General features: G+C 39.8%; 3 protein-coding genes across 7 annotated transcripts in view; 1 reads left to right on the top strand and 2 right to left on the bottom strand.

Annotated features, from left to right (window-relative positions):
- The first annotated feature begins 163 nt into the window (after nt 1-163).
- On the top strand, nt 164-1,497 carry Prosbeta2 (Proteasome beta2 subunit). Its single transcript, XM_017079299.4, has 3 exons — nt 164-343; nt 409-588; nt 820-1,497. The coding sequence occupies exons 1-3, from the start codon at nt 282-284 to the stop codon at nt 1,394-1,396; spliced, it is 819 nt and encodes a 272-aa protein (XP_016934788.1). The 5' UTR covers nt 164-281; the 3' UTR covers nt 1,397-1,497.
- On the bottom strand, nt 1,488-15,786 carry Reck (Reversion-inducing-cysteine-rich protein with kazal motifs). Of its 3 annotated transcripts, none has more exons than XM_017079296.4 (8): nt 15,575-15,786; nt 12,587-13,142; nt 8,961-9,016; nt 5,687-5,801; nt 5,421-5,626; nt 4,587-4,728; nt 2,955-4,517; nt 1,488-2,841 (listed from the first exon to the last, which is right to left on the bottom strand). In XM_017079296.4, the coding sequence occupies exons 2-8, from the start codon at nt 12,912-12,914 to the stop codon at nt 2,042-2,044; spliced, it is 3,210 nt and encodes a 1,069-aa protein (XP_016934785.3). In that variant the 5' UTR covers nt 12,915-13,142; nt 15,575-15,786; the 3' UTR covers nt 1,488-2,041. The 3 variants fall into 3 exon arrangements, with proteins under 3 accessions (XP_016934785.3, XP_016934787.3, XP_070851739.1); XM_017079298.4 differs by having other exon boundaries at nt 15,607-15,786; XM_070995638.1 differs by lacking the exon at nt 15,575-15,786 and adding an exon at nt 13,665-14,079.
- An 870-nt stretch (nt 15,787-16,656) lies between these two features.
- Nucleotides 16,657-18,663, bottom strand: part of Sytbeta (Synaptotagmin beta) — a 59,781-nt gene continuing 57,774 nt past the window's right edge. For all 3 annotated transcript variants that reach the window (XM_036815315.3, XM_065864399.2, XM_036815314.3), the window contains exon 8: nt 16,657-18,508. In XM_036815315.3, the coding sequence (XP_036671210.1) occupies nt 18,362-18,508 (147 nt within the window). In that variant the 3' untranslated portion in view covers nt 16,657-18,361. The remainder of the gene's footprint in view (nt 18,509-18,663) is intronic.

Raw genomic sequence — 18,663 nt, 5'->3', positions numbered from 1 at the left:
TATTTAATGACAATTACATTTTTATTTATATGTTATTTAGATGTAATACTTATATGAAAAGCATCACTTTAAATTTAAAAATAATATAAAATATTACGTAAAATACTTTTTCACTCGATATTATCGCGCCATCGATTGTGCCGGTTAATACTTAGCGATCGATACTATCGATGTTAGTCCCAGCTCTATCACGCCTTTAACAATTTTGTTTGTCATTCCGCTCGGCAGAAATTAAACATAGTTTCTTCCTGTGAATATAGTTGAAATAAAGAGCAAAGACAATGGATTTGGATAACGCACGCGATCTGCCACGCCCAGGCTTCAACTTCGATAACTGCAAGCGGTAAGACCTCCCGAGTTCCGAAGAAATCCTTCAGCGGCTTTTACAAACTACTCATTTGCTTTTAGCAATGCGACTCTTTTGAAGGGGGGCTTCAAGCCACCGACGACCACCAAAACCGGCACCACCATCGTCGGCATCATCTTCAAGGATGGCGTTATCCTCGGCGCCGATACGCGAGCCACCGAGGGACCCATCGTCTCAGACAAGAACTGCGCCAAGATCCATTACCTGGCCAAGAACATATAGTGAGTTCGAAGATGACATATGTATAAAATGTTTATGTCTGTAGCGGCTAGTGATCTAATTCCACTAACCGATATACCCTTTATTACTGTTTTGCATTGCTTTTCCTGTGATAGGAACAAGTAAAAAACCTCCATCCATCTTAGAGGCTTGTAAACCTAGATGAGATTCAGTACTTTCTTCTTAACGATCTATCCTTTCCTGTATACTTATCAAAAATTTTTCTACTTCAGTTGCTGTGGAGCTGGAACTGCTGCGGACACCGAGATGACCACGGATCTAATCTCTTCCCAGCTGGAGCTGCATCGCCTGCAAACTGAGCGCGAGGTGCGCGTGGTGGCCGCCAATGTGATGCTGAAGCAGATGCTCTTCCGTTACCAGGGTCACATCAGTGCCGCCTTAGTGCTCGGCGGAGTCGATAAGACCGGACCCCACATCTACTCCATTCACCCACATGGCAGCTCGGATAAACTGCCGTATGCCACCATGGGATCGGGTTCCCTGGCCGCCATGACCGTGTTCGAGAGTCGCTGGAAACCCGACATGACCGAGGAGGAGGGCAAGAAACTGGTGCGCGATGCCATCGCCTCCGGAGTGTTCAACGATTTGGGTTCGGGGTCCAACGTTGATCTGTGTGTGATCCGGAAGGGCAGCGTGGATTATCTGCGCAACTACGAGCTGGCCAACAAGAAGGGCGAGCGCCAGTTGGACTACCGCTTCAAGAAGGGAACCTCAGCCGTCCTGCACACCTCAGTCAAGGATCTGCTCATCACCGAACGCGTTCAGGTGGTGCCCATGGAGACTTCTTAAGGTGATTCCTTTTCTACCGTTTCGTACATTTAATCTAATAGAGCTTTTGGCTGGATCTACTTGGAGTGGTTCATAATAAAGGAAGCCATGCTTCAACTCAAGTTAATGTTTTATTCGGGGTATTTTATTAGACTAGCGATACTCCTAGATGGACGTTGCTTTGGTCATTAACGAACACTAGCCAGAGACCGAAAAAATGATTAAATTACTATGTTATAACTTATTTTGCGAATTTAAGTATGTGTCTTTATGGTAACAAACATTTTTTTTGGTCCAATAAATATCTTTGTACTATTTGCCTAATATAATATTACAACTTCCGATTAAAGTAAATGTTAATATTAAAATCGAAAGCGTTAAGGAGTTTGTAAATGAATTTCAACTATAAATTTAAAGTAGTTGACTTTGTATGAAAATTAAGCGTACTTAAGATTTACGGTCCCTGGCATAAACTAAAGAATAACTTTTAAAGGACATTTCTTGTTTGGGATATGTCACTTACATTAATTTAGCTAATATCACATGGTATAGAGGGTCAATTCCTAACATTTGAAGGCACTTTCCATCTCCTTAGATTAACAGATTAATTGGCACCAAGAATTCACTTGATTGAGTTAGATAATACACACTCCTTCTAGGACTAACTTAAGCTATGATTAACCTTAAAATTAACAGAAGTAGGGGGAGTATCCAAATGGTGTGGGAACCATATGATGTTGCTCCATTTGGCGTGGGTTCTAGTAGATGTGATACCGTCAAACAGGATAGAGCTAGATTGGTTGTGATTCTAGGTGATTGGGCGTTGATCAGGGAGGATATCTTCTCTGCTTCGCGGGAGCAGGCCTCCAATTGAAGGCGCGTGGGTCTTTTGATGCTGCTGGCGGGCACCACTGCCACAAAAATGCCCACTTCCATGGTGAGGAATCCAGTCAGCTGACACTCGCTGACCTGAACAAGTCCATCCAGTTGCTGGAGTACTCCATGGAGGGTCAAAAGAGTGCTGCTCTGGGCCCGCAGTCCATACATGGCGCGATCGAACTGTTTCCTGGAGTAAATGATCCTGAAGGCGCCACCAGCACACAGTGGACAACATGCCCCTGGGGGAACTATCAAGCGACAGTGCTTGGATGCGGGAGCTGGACACTGGACAGTTCGACAGCGCCTTCCCATATCGCTGGCCAGCAGTCCCACCTCCCGACACCGACCCACATAATCCACCAGCACGTACTCAGATCTGGCCGCATAACTACTCTTGTAGGTCACTCCATTGATTCCACAAACTGGTGACGGTGAGGCATACCGACTCGTTTGACATGCGGACCAATAGGCAACTTGACCTTGAGGATTGGCTCTTAGCAATTCACAGGCATTTTGATGAGTGCGACCTTGAGTATCGCACACCTCACCCTGGTGGAAGGACGAACAGTTCGAAGCTGTGGCGTTTACTGAAATGATGAAAAAAGTATTAAAAGAAAAATTCTCAAACTGAGAAGATTTTGAAATAGTCTTATACTTTTTGGGATTAAATAGGAGGGATGTACGTATTCCTGTAACTTACCACATACATATTGTAGACAAGGGCGTTGCATGCTGGCCAGGCACACTTTTCTATTATCCAGACACTGAGTTCCGGAAGGACAACTATTCGGAGGAGCTGCCTGGCAGGCATTCCGAGCATTGCAGGCTCCATAGACATAATCCCCCTCCGGCAAATGACACTTGGCCACACAAGCTGAGGGATAAGTATTCCCATTGGAGCCACAAACGGGAACATAGTGAGCTGGACAATTGCAAGGCAGACTAGTGTAACCGGAGTCCGCGAATCCTGGCAGACGACACTGCTGTTTGGTGCACGTAATCTCGCCGGCAAAGCAGCTGCAAAGATTGCACTCCAGGTAAAATGAGGATCCATGTCGGTAGCTCCTGGCACCGGGAAGGATGCAGTGGGAGTGCATATAGCTCGGCAAGGGCTGACATTGCTCCAGTCGACCCTCCAATCCACATGAGCAGACTATGTGCTCGGCCAGCGGAAGCTGACCCACTTCGGACTTCTTGTGGAGAGTGCTCTTTCCAAGTCGCACATACGAGCCGAAGGGGACAAACAGTTTGGAATCTTGTCCCAAATTGCAGCCTGGTATGCAGGAGTATCCTTGATTTCCTCCGCGCTGCAGAATGCAAACTTCGCTGCCATTGCAGGGTTTTTTGGCGCAGGGTGAGGTGATTCCCTGGGACTCCTCCGGACTGGCAGCTCCTGGCTTTAGATAGCTCTCCAGGGAAATGCAGGGCAGTGGGTCATCCTCGTCTTTTTCCTTCAACCTAGAACATATATCCTTTGGCCGCTGGCTCTGTAGCGTCCAGTCCAGACACTCATCTAAGAGTTCGTGACAATCCTCACTGCAAATGCCATTGAAGAGACCCACTCGAGTGCAGGGCTTCAACTGGAGGGCACAGACCAGAGCCTGCCACTTTTCCGGAGCACACCTACTGGTGTTCTTAATGAAGAGCTCCTGGCCCAGGACTCTCACGGTTCCCCGCTGCTGCAGGAGCTGCAAATCCTCACGAGCAGCTGCATCATGCTCTGGCGTACAGCTGCGAAAGAGTTCCGTGGGTCGATTGTTGAAGTTGGAGCAAAAACTCAGACCCTGACAGCCCAGTTCACAGGGTGCATCCACACTTTCTATACACCGTCGCAGTTCCCTTTCCCCCGGCTGATCCATACACTCGTTTTCGAAACTGGATCTCGCGTCCCACCAATTGCTGGTGAAGATCTGGTTACACAGTCGTCGGCACTTGTGACTGCCGGCTTGTTCGCAGCATTGCCTTTTGGCCGCATCCATTCCCAGGTGATTGGGTTCCCCCAAGGATCCTCCTTTGCCAGATACTCGTCCTTGGGCCAGGGATCCCCCAGCTCTGCCCGATCCTCCCGGAACATAAAGTTTCCCAGTCACCGTAAGAAAACACTGCCAGAAGGGAAGTTGGGGCAAGGGAGATCCACATCCTGCTGCCTCCAAGCGCGAGAAGATCACCTCACTGCGTTCCATGAGGGTGGCGTTCTGGTGGAGCAGGTTTCGGCAGGTGTGACGACAATGCTCCTTATTACTGTACTCACAGCAGGGGAGATCTATGAATGATGTTGGTTAATTAATTTATTATCAAAAGACCAATATATTTTTAAGATTTAACCACTTACACTGCTCGGCATTGGCCAGTGGAGTCATGTCCGTGTGATTGTTGATGCACTGAATCACATCTGCATTGCGGTCCCCACAGGACCCATTAATGTCCACATGATCATGGTTATCATTCGCGGGCTCAAATACAGCTCGACAGGCCTAAAAATAATAGGAAACGTTAAGAAAAAAAGTAATCTTTAAAAAAAAAATAGTTTTTATTCAAACTTTGGATATAAATTAAGAAAAAATATATATTTTATTTTTAATTTAATTTAAAATGTGTCAGTTTTGGATAGTACAGAAAATTTAAGGTACGGTATACACATATTTACCAAATTTTATTATATTCCTTTATTTTTTTTATTTGTTTTAAGAAAAAATCAATCATATTTAAAGTTTCACAGTTTGTACACCAAAGGTTTTAACGAAGGTTTGCCTTCCAAAATTATTTGTGTTCCAAATAAGTCCATCATGAAAAATTTTGCAATAAGTCTCGAGCATTAACTAATTAGTTTACAAATAAAGGCAACACGTTTGCATTTGTTTTCAACGTTTTGTAATTACAGCAAATGGTGTTGACAATAAAGTAGGACTTAAACTGTGAACAACAGTTTAATGGAACAATTTAAATTAATTTAAAAGTATTATTTAATTATTATTCATTATTTAAAATAACACTCGAGAACAACCTTAAAACTGTTTTTACCGAAACGTTTTTAGTTGATATTGCAAATGAGGGAAGCAAAAAAAAGGGTTATACTTTGTTAATTGTTTAAATTAATCGGCGACTGTTTTAAATGTTTAAAATCTCTGGTTAATTTCAGATTTAATTGGGTTATGGGTTCCGATACCTCTAGGCACTCGGAGGTTCGGGCCTGTCCGCAGCACTGATCCGCGGCCTCCTGGCGCTCCAGGCAATCGTACAGCATTTGCTCATCGCTGCGCCGGCAGTTTTGCACAGGTGAGCGATTCGAAGTGGCGCAGACATTGCGGCAATGGGGCAGAACTCCAAATTGGCAGCAACGTCTTCCCGACCAGTCCGCTCCACGGGTGACCGCTGCAAACGAGAGTCTATATTATTCAATGGATTTTATGGCGTTATTTTCCCCCCACTCACCATCGAATGTCTGGTTCACGCAGGTCCAGAATTCCACTTGGTGCAGTTGACAATACTTGCGCAGTTCCTCGCGATTATCGCCGCCAGCGCCAGTGGCAAACTCTACCAGAGATAACTGGAAAAAATATGCATAAATTGCCATAGACAACAAGTTATTAATCGCAATCAAACTTAATCGTCGGTCGAGAGCTTAACCCGCTCCTGACCCGCAACCTGTTGGTTTTCAGGTGCTCTGTGCGCAGTCTCACAACTTTCACACTCGGGAAAAATTTTAAATAAATTTGAAATAACTTATAAATGTTCATTAAATAAAATTAAAAAATTATGAACGATAAAAGTTGTTATATTTGTATAGGATTTATCGAAAGGGAAAGGAAAGTACGTCAAAAAATACCTAAACCTTTATAAGAAGGATGTTGTATTAGGAACATGTTTTACTCATAACAATGTAATAGATATTTTGAAAAGAATCAACATAAGCTCTTATAGTTCGAATTTTAGTTGTTATAGTTCCTTCTATCTTTTAAAGTTTTCAGAAAGCCTTCATGAGTTTGAGCTCATCTTTTTTGAGTGCATGGGGGTTACAGCCAGGGGTTGAGTTCAGAGACGGGGTTCAAAACATGCAGGTTGCAGTTTTATCCTGCTCTTGTTGTGGTATTTTTGGCGTATTATGTTACATTTCTGAATGCTGCGCTCTTCCTGACACCATCATAAATAACATTGGCCGCTCTCGCTCTTTTTCTATCGATAAAGAACAGGCCCAGGGAACTTCAATAACAAATTTTCAGGCTCATTTCCAGTCTGAGACTCACGTATCTGCCACAGTAATCTGAGTAAAGCGATGTCTATTCAAGATACTTCGTGTGCTTGTCCTCGGAACTTGTCTGGATCTTGAGCCTGGTGGCATTCCCATAAATACAAATTAACATAAACTGAGGTGGAGATGGTGTGGGATTAAAGGGGGTCTTTTTTTGGAAGGGTATATGGGGTAGAAGGGGAGATTATTTATTTTGGAAAAAAAGTAGGTATGTAATTTAACTTGATATACTCAATATACATACAATACATACATATAGCAGAGTTTAGTTGAATATTTCATATCCAATTAAATCCTGGTCACCTCCCTTTCATTCGTTTTTCTAAAAATATATATTTTAGGTATATTGAGAGGACATTAAAAAAGTGATAATTGTAGCATTCCGTCGATTTAATCACATGTTTATTTTAAGCTGAATAGTACCTTTTATCAACTACGCCCCTGGCTTATACGCACTCCTTCCACGTGTGTTCCTGGGTTGTTTCCCCTCTTTGAGGACCGGGCCTCGAGCATGTCTGTTGCAGTTTTGTTAATGAAGTGTCCGTGGCCATGTCACGCACTCCCACACACTGGGATAACTATGTACATGGCATCCAACCGGAACCTCCTCTCCGAGGACAACCTGCCCACCTGGGCACAAAATCCCATCAGATAGAGGCCCACGGACTTGTCCGTTCGCAATTATCAGACCTCGAGCCACAAAAGAGCATTTTGTCAATAATAGAATGTGCGTAAATTTTGCACTTATCTCGGCTAGGATCACTCGTCTCGGGTTCGACTTTTCACACATTCAGGAGACCGAACACAGAACAATTTGTGAGTGGGTTGTCGGATATCAAGGGGTCTCCTATTACCCGACACCCACTTGTAAGATCTAGCTCTCTAATCTATCGCTCGAGAGAGAAAAGCAATTGAAAAGTGGATTTGGGGGAACGCCCATGGGAACCGAACCGGTTGGCATTATCCTGTTTGTCAGTTTCAATTTGGCCAAAAGATTTAATGCCTTCATTTGCATTTCTAAATGAAAAGATTGCCAAAGCCCCAGCCCACTTTTGGCTGGGAAAACTAATTGGTTTTGGGTGGAAAATGGTTATGATTACAAAGTTAAATGATGTCAGTGATTTGATTGCCGGCATTGCCTCTAACTAAATCGGGCCTAGGAGCAGACAACTGCACACACGACACACTCGCTCTCAAAGACAACAAATTGATTTTCAGCCGGCTCGGGTTTTATGAATGACTTTGAGTGGCAAACTGGTTGGTCTGGCTCTCAATGCACAACGAAAAAAAATTATACCCAGCGGTTAATATCACTTAAAAGTCTGTTATAAATAATGACTACTAGAAATCCGTATAATTTTAACAACTACTATGTATATAATAACCCATATATTTTATTATATCATATTACATTTACATATGTTTTACATTATGACATTTCTTTCTCTGTAGGAGTCTGGGTCTTTTGTCTGGGTTCGGTCTTTGAGTTGCAATTACCTGTTTGCCAGTTTATGCTAATTAACAATGCAATTTGTGTGGATTTTTCAATCCTTTTTGGCACAAGGCTCTACAATCAGCTATCGGCATGCAGCGGATGTGGATAAAGCATTCAAAGTTCTATCGAAATCGAACGACCATTAAAACTTGTCATAATAATTTTCAATGGATTTTGTGCGTGTGACAGTCTGACGGATCAACGTTTATTGAATTCTAAATTTATAATGCTTAGTATGCACCGCTCGCACACCATTCATAAGGAGGGAAAGAGGATTCATGGGCACATAAAAATACCAGGAAATGCACTGTGGCTTGATCGGTAGTTTTTCCACCTTATCGGCTTGTACAATCTGTATCTGATCTGCTGTCCGAGGTGTTCATACTTATGGATAGTTGCCTTTGGCTGGCGTTTAATATTTATGACAGGCACATCATTTCCCTTCGAGTGGGTTTTGACTGTGGCCTAGGCGCCTTGTACACCGCATTTGGGTAAGATAGTTATGAAAGAATATAATCAGATGGAAAATTTATGCAAATTTTTATAAGGAAAATTTGAAATTTCAAGTTTTTAACTTTAATTTAGATAAGACCCTTATGATAAAATTATTCCCAAAAGTATTTAAATGCTTGAGCTCAATGTACTCCATTTTCGATATCTTCAATTTGGTTATTATAAGCTCTTTCATTTTTTTTTTGTATTTACCTTTTATTGTTCTTTTTTTACATCAACTTATCTGGGTGCTTAATTCTTTAAGATATGTATTTTGTTAGTCTTTTGATTTATTAATCCATTTAATTTTTACTTTTGCAAAACCAGCTTAAAAATTAACTTTAAAGCAATCAAACGTTTGCCCTTGGCTGTACCCCGCGTTGCATCCACTCAACCGTTCATACGCACTTTTGATATATGATCAATCCTACCCACTAAGACCCCCTTTCGCCCCGATCTGCGATACTTACATTTTCGCATGCTGTGCGACATGAGCCGAAGACCTGATTGCAACATGTGAAGATATCTGCAAGAGAAGCAAACAAACAAAAAATAAGCATGTTGCGAGAGGAAAACAAGAAGTTAAGTTGGCAAAGTGCAGCATATCAGGGTTTAATGGCTTGGCTCACGCATTTTGACACCACTCAGTAAATTAAAATTTAAATAAATGCCACGGGAAGCAGCGAGATATCTGCCAGAGGATCGTTAAAGGAGCGGGCTGCAGTCAGATTCGCTTGATGCCCGATTCCCGATCGTGGTCATGATCATGATCATGATCGCCACATGTTGGTCTGGATCTGTTCCAAGATACACTTCCTCTGGCACAAATCACGCTGTGACTTTGAGGGGGCGGGGTTTTACTTTTCGCACTAATTAGGTGGCTGGAATGGTATCCTGCTTATCTACGAGGCCTTGTGACTGATTACTTATTAAGCACTTACCGCTCGGTTTTTGCTTTTTCCCCCATCTTTTTTGGTTGCGGTTCATTTGGAAGATTGCTCATTGGGTGTTGAACTTTTCTTGCGAAAAGAAATGGGGAAGCAGTGTGAATGTGGGGTGTTTTGGGATCAGAGATGACAGTTTGATATTGTGGATATCAGTTTAATATTAAAAAAAATATAAAAAAATATTCCTGTACTCCTGTAACTTACAACGTATTGTGTTAATTTTTAATAAAAACGTTAACAAACTTATGGCCTAAACATAATTTTTTAAAAAGCTTTTCACATATTTTAAGAATATTTTTAAGGATACATGCCTTCTTAAATTATAAATTTAAAAGATTTGATCAATTTTATTTAGGATCATAAAATTTTTTTTTAAAAACGCCGATTGCTTGCAAAAAAAAAATCAACTAGGTGTCGATATTACTTCCTAGGAAGAAGAAACCTTTACCGTTTCTAAGATCTTGAAGAACTATTTATTTATTTTTTTAATCGCCAATGGATAAATTCACCTCCGGCTACAATTATTTAACTGTTTGCTGTCGATGGTAACAACTTGTCTCCCCTACCTATAATTGACATCGTTCTGATTGCGTTAAAGATTCAACAACCAGATAAGCTGCTTATCCCAACCAGATGAATATGAATGAGTTGGATCGAAGAGAACTGAAAGTCGTGACACGAATGCGAGATTATAATGTAGAGTGATCCCTAAAAACTTGATTTTTGCCTGTGATATCTTCACACTACGCATCACTAGTTGGAAGCGATTCCCATGTCTGACATCTGCGACACATGTCCCCGATCTCCGGACTCGAAACTCCGGATCCGGCGACTTGGACGTGTGACAGTCGGCTGGGCGAAAAGGGCGGGTTCAAAGAGTTTCGCTGAGTGCGTGAAAAATTTCAGTTTTTGTCACTTGCGGCAGGAATTGGGGGGCTACTGAACTTCAGAGAAGATCAAAAGCAGTGCCCATTAATTAAGTGTGCAATTGCCAAAGGAGGGCAGAGAACTATGGATGGGGATGGGTTAAGTGAAAACTGCTAAGATTTCCCCCATTTCTTGTTCCGAAGCTAACGTATTTTTGGACCAGCCATTTCATTTCGGCCAAGCGAGTCCGGACAGTCGGGTTGAGTGACTAATTTTAGCGGAAATTTACTTTGAAGTCCACCGAAATAAATTTGGCCGCGGCCTATGAGAACATTGATTTGGGGAATCAAATGTGAAAATGCGAAACTGTGACAAATCGCTTGGAAAATGCCTTTTTGATTTGCCGGGCGTTGTCTTCTACCCCATTTTGATGTTCTCCTTATTCTGATTCTCGTTCTGATTCAGTTTTTATTTGGCATTTATTTTTAAAACTGTTAATGTTTTCATTTGTGCTTGCTACTGTGCGTATAGTGTGTCGTTGAGTGCTATTTTTATTATGTATCTTAGTTTCAGTTTTAGTTGCAAAGTTGCGCAGTCTTGTGCCGGCGATGGTTCTTTTTTACTGTGGCCAATGATCTAAGTTGCCTGTCAACGCACCGCACCAAAAATAATACATTTGGTTTGAGGTTTACATGAGTTTTTATGTATGTTAATACATAACTTTTTATTTTTGGTTTCAAGTAATGCATTTAATATTTATTATAATGAAAATAAAAACATAAAAAACTTTAGTAGTAAACGAAGTTTAGTAAGTAGTAGTAACGAAGTTTCCTAATTTGAAAAAAAAAATTTTTTAATTTCTCTGTACTCCATATTTTTTCTGTGCTTATTGGAGCTGTGGAATGGGATGTCATCTAAAAATAAAGAAATCCACTCAATGGCAGTCTCCGATTCGCTGCCGCATGTCAAGTGTCACAGCTGATTTGTCACCAAGTTCTGCGACTTTTGCGCAGATAATTCCCATCAAAGGTAGTGGAATTATCCGACCACCCGTTTGATTATCGTAAGTGCAACAAAAATAATTGTTTAATAGCTTTTTTACGACCGCAGCGCATTCAGATGAATACTCAACGGTGGCCATTTGTATGCAAAACACTTCAAAAGCAGCACTATTCAAATCATTTCGGATGCACAACATCACGTCGAAGCCAAGCCGAAGAAATTCCTTTTGCAAAAGGAGAAAGACAATACAATCAGTTAAGCTCAAGGCGGCGACATATATGAGCAGGCCATAAAATTTCATTGGAAATCTAACACATTTATCATACACTGACACCACCAACCCCGAGCCATAATTCACTCGAGCTGCGAGTTAATAAAACAGCCAGTGGAGAAATGAATGAAGAAGGGGCTGAGGCTGAATCTGAAGTGGCTTCTTATATGCTGGCGCCATCAGACAAGCCAGCTTTGCAGCAATTTAAACTAATTTTTAACACAGTTTCAATTTAGATTCGAGCACAAACACGCATTCGCTCGGATACAGATAGTCAGGCGTACATATCTGAAAACAGTGGCATCATCATCATCCCCATCATCATCATCATCATCAGCAGCACTTTCAATTAAAACATTTCGTTCGCGCTCAAAAGGAAATTATTGCTTTTGATTAAGTGAGTGGAGTGAGTTCCATTTACATGCAAATCATAGGGGGAGGGGCCGCAAAAAGTTTATATATTTGTCGGTTCCTCCATCTGAGCTATCTGAGCTGAACTGACCAGCCCTAAAAATGCGGGCTAATTAAAGGAGAAGTGAATGAAAGTGACAACGTTATAATAAATAAATGAACCAGTTTTTCGAAATACCAATAAAGTCGAAAAATATGGAAGCTTAAGTAAATGTGTCGTAGAACTCAAATATTACCAATATTGATTTTGGTACATGAAAAAGTTATTCGCACTATGAAACTATCTGATTTTTCTCACCTCAAAGTGACATTAATTAAAAAAAAAACATTCTACCACTTAATAAATTAACCAATCCAAAATATAAATTTAATTCACAGGAGTAGTGAAATATATATATATATACACTCTGTAATATTATATGTATTATATCTGTTGGGTTAATATTTTTCATCACTTTGTTTATTTTCAATATTTTGAATAACCTTATCAATACCCCAGCAATTTGTCACCCATGAGTTTGTCTATTTTCAACTGATAGGCGGCTGCTTTTGAAGTGCCAGTAAGGGGTCGTAGGGTTCAATTGTCTTATCAACTTACCATGCGTTTCACCGGACGATTTCACAGGTTCCACAGCAGTGAATTCCGAGCTATCGATTGCCTCACTGGTATCCGCATCCAGCCAGTCGTAGTCATCTGAATCCAGGCTTACGGACTGACTTCGACCATTTTTCTTGGATCCACTGGATGGCGAATGACGTTGATGATCCACGGAGGCATTACTTTTATTATTGCGACGTCGCACCTGTCGTTCCCCAGAATGCAGGTGATCGCTCTTGGTGCTCTGATTCTCCTCCAACTGGCGGACAGCACTGACCAAACCAAAAGGCAGCAGGAGCAGCACAATTTCCCAGCCACTCAGGCGCATTTTTATCGCTGTTTTGTCTGGCTTTTTAAATTTATTCACTTGTTTGTTTGTATTTTTCACTCTGATTATGTCGAGTGCATTTTGTGCACTGCGATAAGTCGTTGCGGCCAAAGGAAATGAGTGTGTCACAAGTCAAAAGTCTCGATGGGTTCATCTACATGGCCAATTGGCATCCGTTCGATAAGCGACTGCTTACGCACTACTACACTATATACAAACTGATTTTTCCTGCACAGAAAAAAATTGGGTCTATAATTAAATGTAAGGGATTTTGTTTTATTTTTAGTGCAAATTGATTAAAATACAGATTTTATAAATAACAAGTCCAGGTATTCATTTACACATTTTAAAAGACTTTAGTAAGGACTACTTTAAAAATTGTCTCCAGCTTGTAAACTTTTAAGCTATTTACTTAAAAAAAATCCGTATGATTTTAATTAGTTAAAAATTAATTAATTTAGTATTTATTTAAAAAACGAAAACTTTTTAATTAACTTACACCTACAGCTCTCAGGGGATTCTAGTAGAATAAATGCCTCCTAACATATTCAAAAAAATTGATTTCTATTTTCTTTAGTGTATATGTTTATGGACATTGGGGCTGCGATGCTCGTTACTAGATAGTGATTGAAAAACGCAGACAAAAAATGAAAAACGATTAAATTTAATGGTCTCCCGCACAAGGGACTCTATTGATAGGGCTCTGAGCTATCTGTTGAAATATACATGAATAAATGTAAGACTGTTTACCCGGTGGCGAGTGTGGAAGTATTCCAAAGACGCCTCTGCCTTCGTTTTTGCCACTTGTCCACACGATGTCACACAGTAATTAAGCCAATTGACCTCGCTTGGCCGCCAGTTTGGCAAAGCGTTCCCAAACTCTTCACTCCCCATTTCCCCTCAAAGTGCTTCTCCTTTTCCTTGTCCACAAAGGCAAAGTAGCGATGGCGATGGCAATGGCAGCCGGCAACGGCGACAACATTTTATTAAAAGTGAAAAATATAAATAAATAATATCAAAAAGCGCCCAGTGGCAGAGTCAGAGGCCGACAAAGTGACACAAACGGCGGGGAGCGACGCACTAATGATGAGACTCGTTTCGGGTTGGGTTCTTCAAGAGCCTTCTTTTCCACCCTTTTCATTTTTTTCGCCTAGTGTCCTTGCACTTTTGCACTCAAAAAAAGAATAACTATTTTGAATTTCTTCAATATTTTATAAGGGAAGAGCGTGTACAGTTAAAAAAATATTATTTCATTGAAAAAATAACCAAAAATGATTTTTTATTTACCATCTAAGCATCATCCAATATTTAGATTGTAGGTCCAAATGTGTTTTTAATATATATAAGTTTAAATGGGACTTAAAATTTTCAAATTATTTTACCATTGTAATTAAATATATTGAATTAAATTAGGTAATGGTTTATTTATTTAAGATATAACTACCTTAGATTTCAAACGTCTTAAAAAAATATTTAAAAAGACAGTTTCGCTATTCACTCCAAAAAAACCTATGTAGTTATTATTTGATTATAATCAAAAAAATATTTAAAAACGAATTTCTTCCAGAAAAAAAATTTATTTTAATAACATCTTTTATTATTTGTATTTTTTATATTTTATTGTTATATTTTTCTAAGTGTTCGTCTGTGCTTGTGTCAAAGCGCATACCAAAGCAGAGGGCCACAGAGAAAGGGGGAGTGGCACCAAGAGGGGGCGGGAAAGTAAGTGGCGGGCGGTGGGCGTTGGGCGGTGGGCGGAGGGTGGTGCCGGGCTATCAGCGTTGAGTTGAGCGGTGACTGTGCTTTGATGTCTTTCTAATTGCATATTTTACAGCGCCAGGGAGTCGTCCCCGCACATCCACATCAACAGCGAGTGCAGCTATGTCTGCATATATCCTGCAAAAGGATAGCACTTTCAGCGAGAGTGGAAAGTAGAGCTATTTGCCGTGATGTGGAGGCTGGTAGCCCCTATGTCCCTTCACCCCAATGCTCCCCAACCACTTTACCCTTTTGGCCACCAGCTCAAAGACGCCGTCATCCAAAGTGGACCAGGACCTGGTTGGTTTGTCAACTTCAGCGTCAACGTCAGACGAATACGAGTAGGGACACAAAGGCTGAGACAAAAGCGGCATGTTCAAAAACTAGACAAATATTAACTCATATGCAGCTTGAGGTTGAGCGGAGTAGAAGAAGCCTTTGTCTTTGGCCCCACAGTTTTACTCCTCAAAGTCAAATAAGGCATTATATATATTATTCACGTTCTTAAAGACCCAAAAATATGGTTTAGCAAAGGACTTTCACAGTTTTTTTTTCGAAAATATTTAAATACACCGCTTAAAATTAGAAAAAAAGTTGTGGGAACATTTAAAGGTAACTGTTATTATTTTGTAATATTTAAGATATTTATTTTTAAGCTCGTCATAGAGAGTTTCCACTGTACTTGTGCGATTGTGGCTTCAACTCCGTTTTGATTGCAATGGGAGAACAATATGCATCAAACAGAAAATAGCGCCACTTTGCAAAAGGGATGCAAAAAGGAGCCGCAAAAGGACCTGCACAAATACATTCATCCCAAATGCTTCACACACAGATACGCACAAACACACACACACATTACACCCAAATGCATCCCATAATCACTTGTCGTTTGATTTGTTTACCGGGTTCACTGCGCTTTGCTTTCGAGACTCACACTTTGGTTTGGATTATGCTTAATTTAAATAATTTAATTTTATTTTTAGCTGATTGTCATATATTTTTTGATATCCAAGAAACACTTTCGATTATTATATTTGATTTATTTTGGTTCGCGATCGAAAGACTTGCGGCACTACATCTTTTACGTGCGCACGATCCGACGGTTGGAAACTGTGTGAGCAAAGTTGAGAGCGACATTGTGTTATAAGCGAGTCGGCACAGTGCACTGGGAGTTATTTTTTTGAAAGAGTAACTTCCCATTTAAAAAAAAAAATTGTTTTCTTACGTCATTTAACTTATCCTTTAAAATCTTAATGATAACATAAATTATGTATTTTTTTATTACTAACACTCATAATTATATTAACAAATTTTTTATATTTTTCTTCAATATTTTTTTAGTTAACATTTTAAAACATCTTTCATCTGAAAATTAAAGGTATGTAAGCTCAGTTTAAAATGTAAAAATTCGTCAATGGACATAATTTATTGGGAAAGTAAACTTACCTTACGTTTTTTCAAATAAAAACCCCTCTTAACTAGGTAAAAAATACGTGTCCTTGAACATAAAAATGATTTGATATTAACGTTTGTGACGAAATGTATTATACGATCTACTAAACTTTCTTATCATTTTGTAAAATGAAAATTGACTAAAAAGGAAAGTTTAAACACGAACTAAGCCATTATTATTAACAAGAGAAAAACTAAGGTCTTAATTTTAAAATTCTTTTGAATTTTTAAAGGAATAGCACCAATATTTACTAATTCAAGGATGAAATTAAAATCTAAAATTATTCAAAATTTTGAACGTTTTAAAAATTTTAAACGCCTGTCTGCGTTGCAAACTTCTTCCAAAAATTGTAATACTCTTTCTGAGGCTATAAGTATACCATGAATGTGTCTTTGCTTATGTTTAGCAGAGTCACTTACCTTTGAAATGCACTCGCGTTGCCAACGCACTTGAACTGCTTGATTGAACTGCTTTGTCCATTGAGCGCCAAATGGACTAATTTTCAAAAGGATTTTATTTATAATATGAAGCTTGTTTTGTTTTAAGTTATTTATTTACCGAATAATTTAAATTCACATACATTTAGGTTTACATTACATTATCATTCATATGAATATAGGTTGTCTTGTAGTTTGTATGTGTATATATTTATATTTTAGGTGGTGTTATCCCTCAATTATCGGGTTTATGTTTCAACAGCGTCCCCTTTGGGCTACAATAAATAAACACTAATTGTAGGAAATATATTTGTATATGCAGTTTTTGTACATTTCGCTTTGCTTCTATGCTGTTTTTTCATGTTTTGTTGAGTGGCCTTCCGAGTGCATATTTTATGTTCTTTGAATATTTGTATACTAATAATGTTTTGCCTAAATCGGAGGTATTTCAGCATTTATCCTGTTGTTCTGTTGTTTCGGTTTATTTTCTTCATGTCAGCAATGTTGTTCTTTGTGTTTCCTCTGGCATGGGACAAATTGTGTAGAAGGATGCGTTTAGAAAAACTTGTATAAGTATAGTGTATAATATATATATTTATATGCTGGCTCTCCTTAGAGTATGTACTTGTTTTGTCTAGTTAACACGTGCAGTGCTATGTATTTTTCAAGTCTTTGTTTAAATTTAAGTTACACACACATTCAGTTTTTGTATTCTGCAATATATTTACTGGGATTAAATAGCATATTTTACACACATTATAAGAACCGACTCCCCCAGTTAGTTCATGCGACAACACCAAAAGTACACTCATAGATTTATGGGAAAGAAATCATCGACCAACCCTCAATTCTTGTTATTCAGATGCATTCAGAATACTCGTTGTAAGTACATATAAAATAGGTTAAAGTGCTCGAGAAATGCTCTTTGGTGAGTTTCTTGATAGACGTACTCGGCTGGAAGGAATTATATGTATTTAACTTAACAATTAGCATAAGTTCTCTTCACTTCACTTCTCGCTCTTCTTTTTTTTGTGTCCTGTTTGTCAAACAGTCGACGAGAAAACGACAAACGCACACAGGATCGAATGGCAAAAGGACAACAGCGAATGGCGATGGCAATTTGTCAACTGTCGGCGGCACAAAAGGGCGACTTCCTGCATGATTGACGACCACTCACCTATAGGAATTATTATTATTCCCCGTGCGGTGTATTCATAATTATTTAAGAAATGCACACTTGAATGCCCTCCTTGCGAAAAGGAGGCGGCAGGCTCCTCAAGTGTCTGCTGAAGTCGATGGAAATGTCAACAAGTCTGGCTGACAGTTTTTGGTTTTGGTTTCTGCGATTACCGATTTCCTATTGTACCCTTCCTTCCCGGTTTTCTCTTCAGGTTGTGTGTGTTTTGTATTTTCTCAAGAGGTTGCACAAAATGCACAACAAAAAATATAAAGAAACAGAACCGTTAAACCAATTACCCACAAATATAATTTTCATGGACATTCATTTTTTTCGAAGTTTCTGTCGTTGCTTAGGAACTTTTGATTGAGCTTCTTGGAGGGCTAGTTAGCTGCAGCGTACATATATCATATATATATCTGTATATATAGAGATGAGATTTTGATTTCGTAGAACATTATAAGCTTTGGGGGCGGCGAACCGCCCAAAAATGCAATTGGAAAATTCACACAGACACGGTTACGTTATTAGTACACCTATATAGACGCAATGTGAGAGCAATTGAATGTTTTTCTTTTTTTTTTGTAGTGGAAAATCATAGTTGATAATAGGGCATAATGGCCTAGCGGATATAGTGCCACATGGCCGTGGGCTTGCGGGCATTGTTAATCATATCGTGCCAGTGCTGGCATCCAGTTCCACTTTCCTGGGGCCCCAAGCCGCAGCATCCGATTTCCGCGGCCTCGCTCCCAGCACCCACCACATAGATCTGCGAAGATATAATTTGGGTATATATACAGAAATGAAATATACAGGGTGGTACGGGGGGATTTCAATTAAAACACGGCCGGGCATTAAACCGGGGCTATTGCCCGGAATTAGCAGCCGAGCTGTTAAAAACGGCGGAGGCCACCGGTTTATGGC

Source organism: Drosophila suzukii, chromosome 3 (genome assembly GCF_043229965.1).
Source record: "Drosophila suzukii chromosome 3, CBGP_Dsuzu_IsoJpt1.0, whole genome shotgun sequence".
Taxonomy (NCBI): domain Eukaryota; kingdom Metazoa; phylum Arthropoda; class Insecta; order Diptera; family Drosophilidae; genus Drosophila; species Drosophila suzukii.
This window is presented reverse-complemented; position numbering and strand designations above follow the sequence as displayed.

Excerpts from the sequence above, each read along its gene's own strand:
- Prosbeta2 (XM_017079299.4), top strand. The coding sequence starts at position 282 with ATGGATTTGGATAACGCACGCGATCTGCCACGCCCAGGCTTCAACTTC. Across the intron at positions 344-408 it reads AACTTCGATAACTGCAAGCG|CAATGCGACTCTTTTGAAGG; the intron begins GTAAGACCTCCC and ends ATTTGCTTTTAG. Across the intron at positions 589-819 it reads TACCTGGCCAAGAACATATA|TTGCTGTGGAGCTGGAACTG; the intron begins GTGAGTTCGAAG and ends TTTCTACTTCAG.
- Reck (XM_017079296.4), bottom strand. The coding sequence starts at position 12,914 with ATGCGCCTGAGTGGCTGGGAAATTGTGCTGCTCCTGCTGCCTTTTGGT. Across the intron at positions 9,017-12,586 it reads ATCGTCCGGTGAAACGCATG|ATATCTTCACATGTTGCAAT; the intron begins GTAAGTTGATAA and ends CTTCTCTTGCAG. Across the intron at positions 4,729-5,420 it reads GAACCTCCGAGTGCCTAGAG|GCCTGTCGAGCTGTATTTGA; the intron begins GTATCGGAACCC and ends TATTATTTTTAG.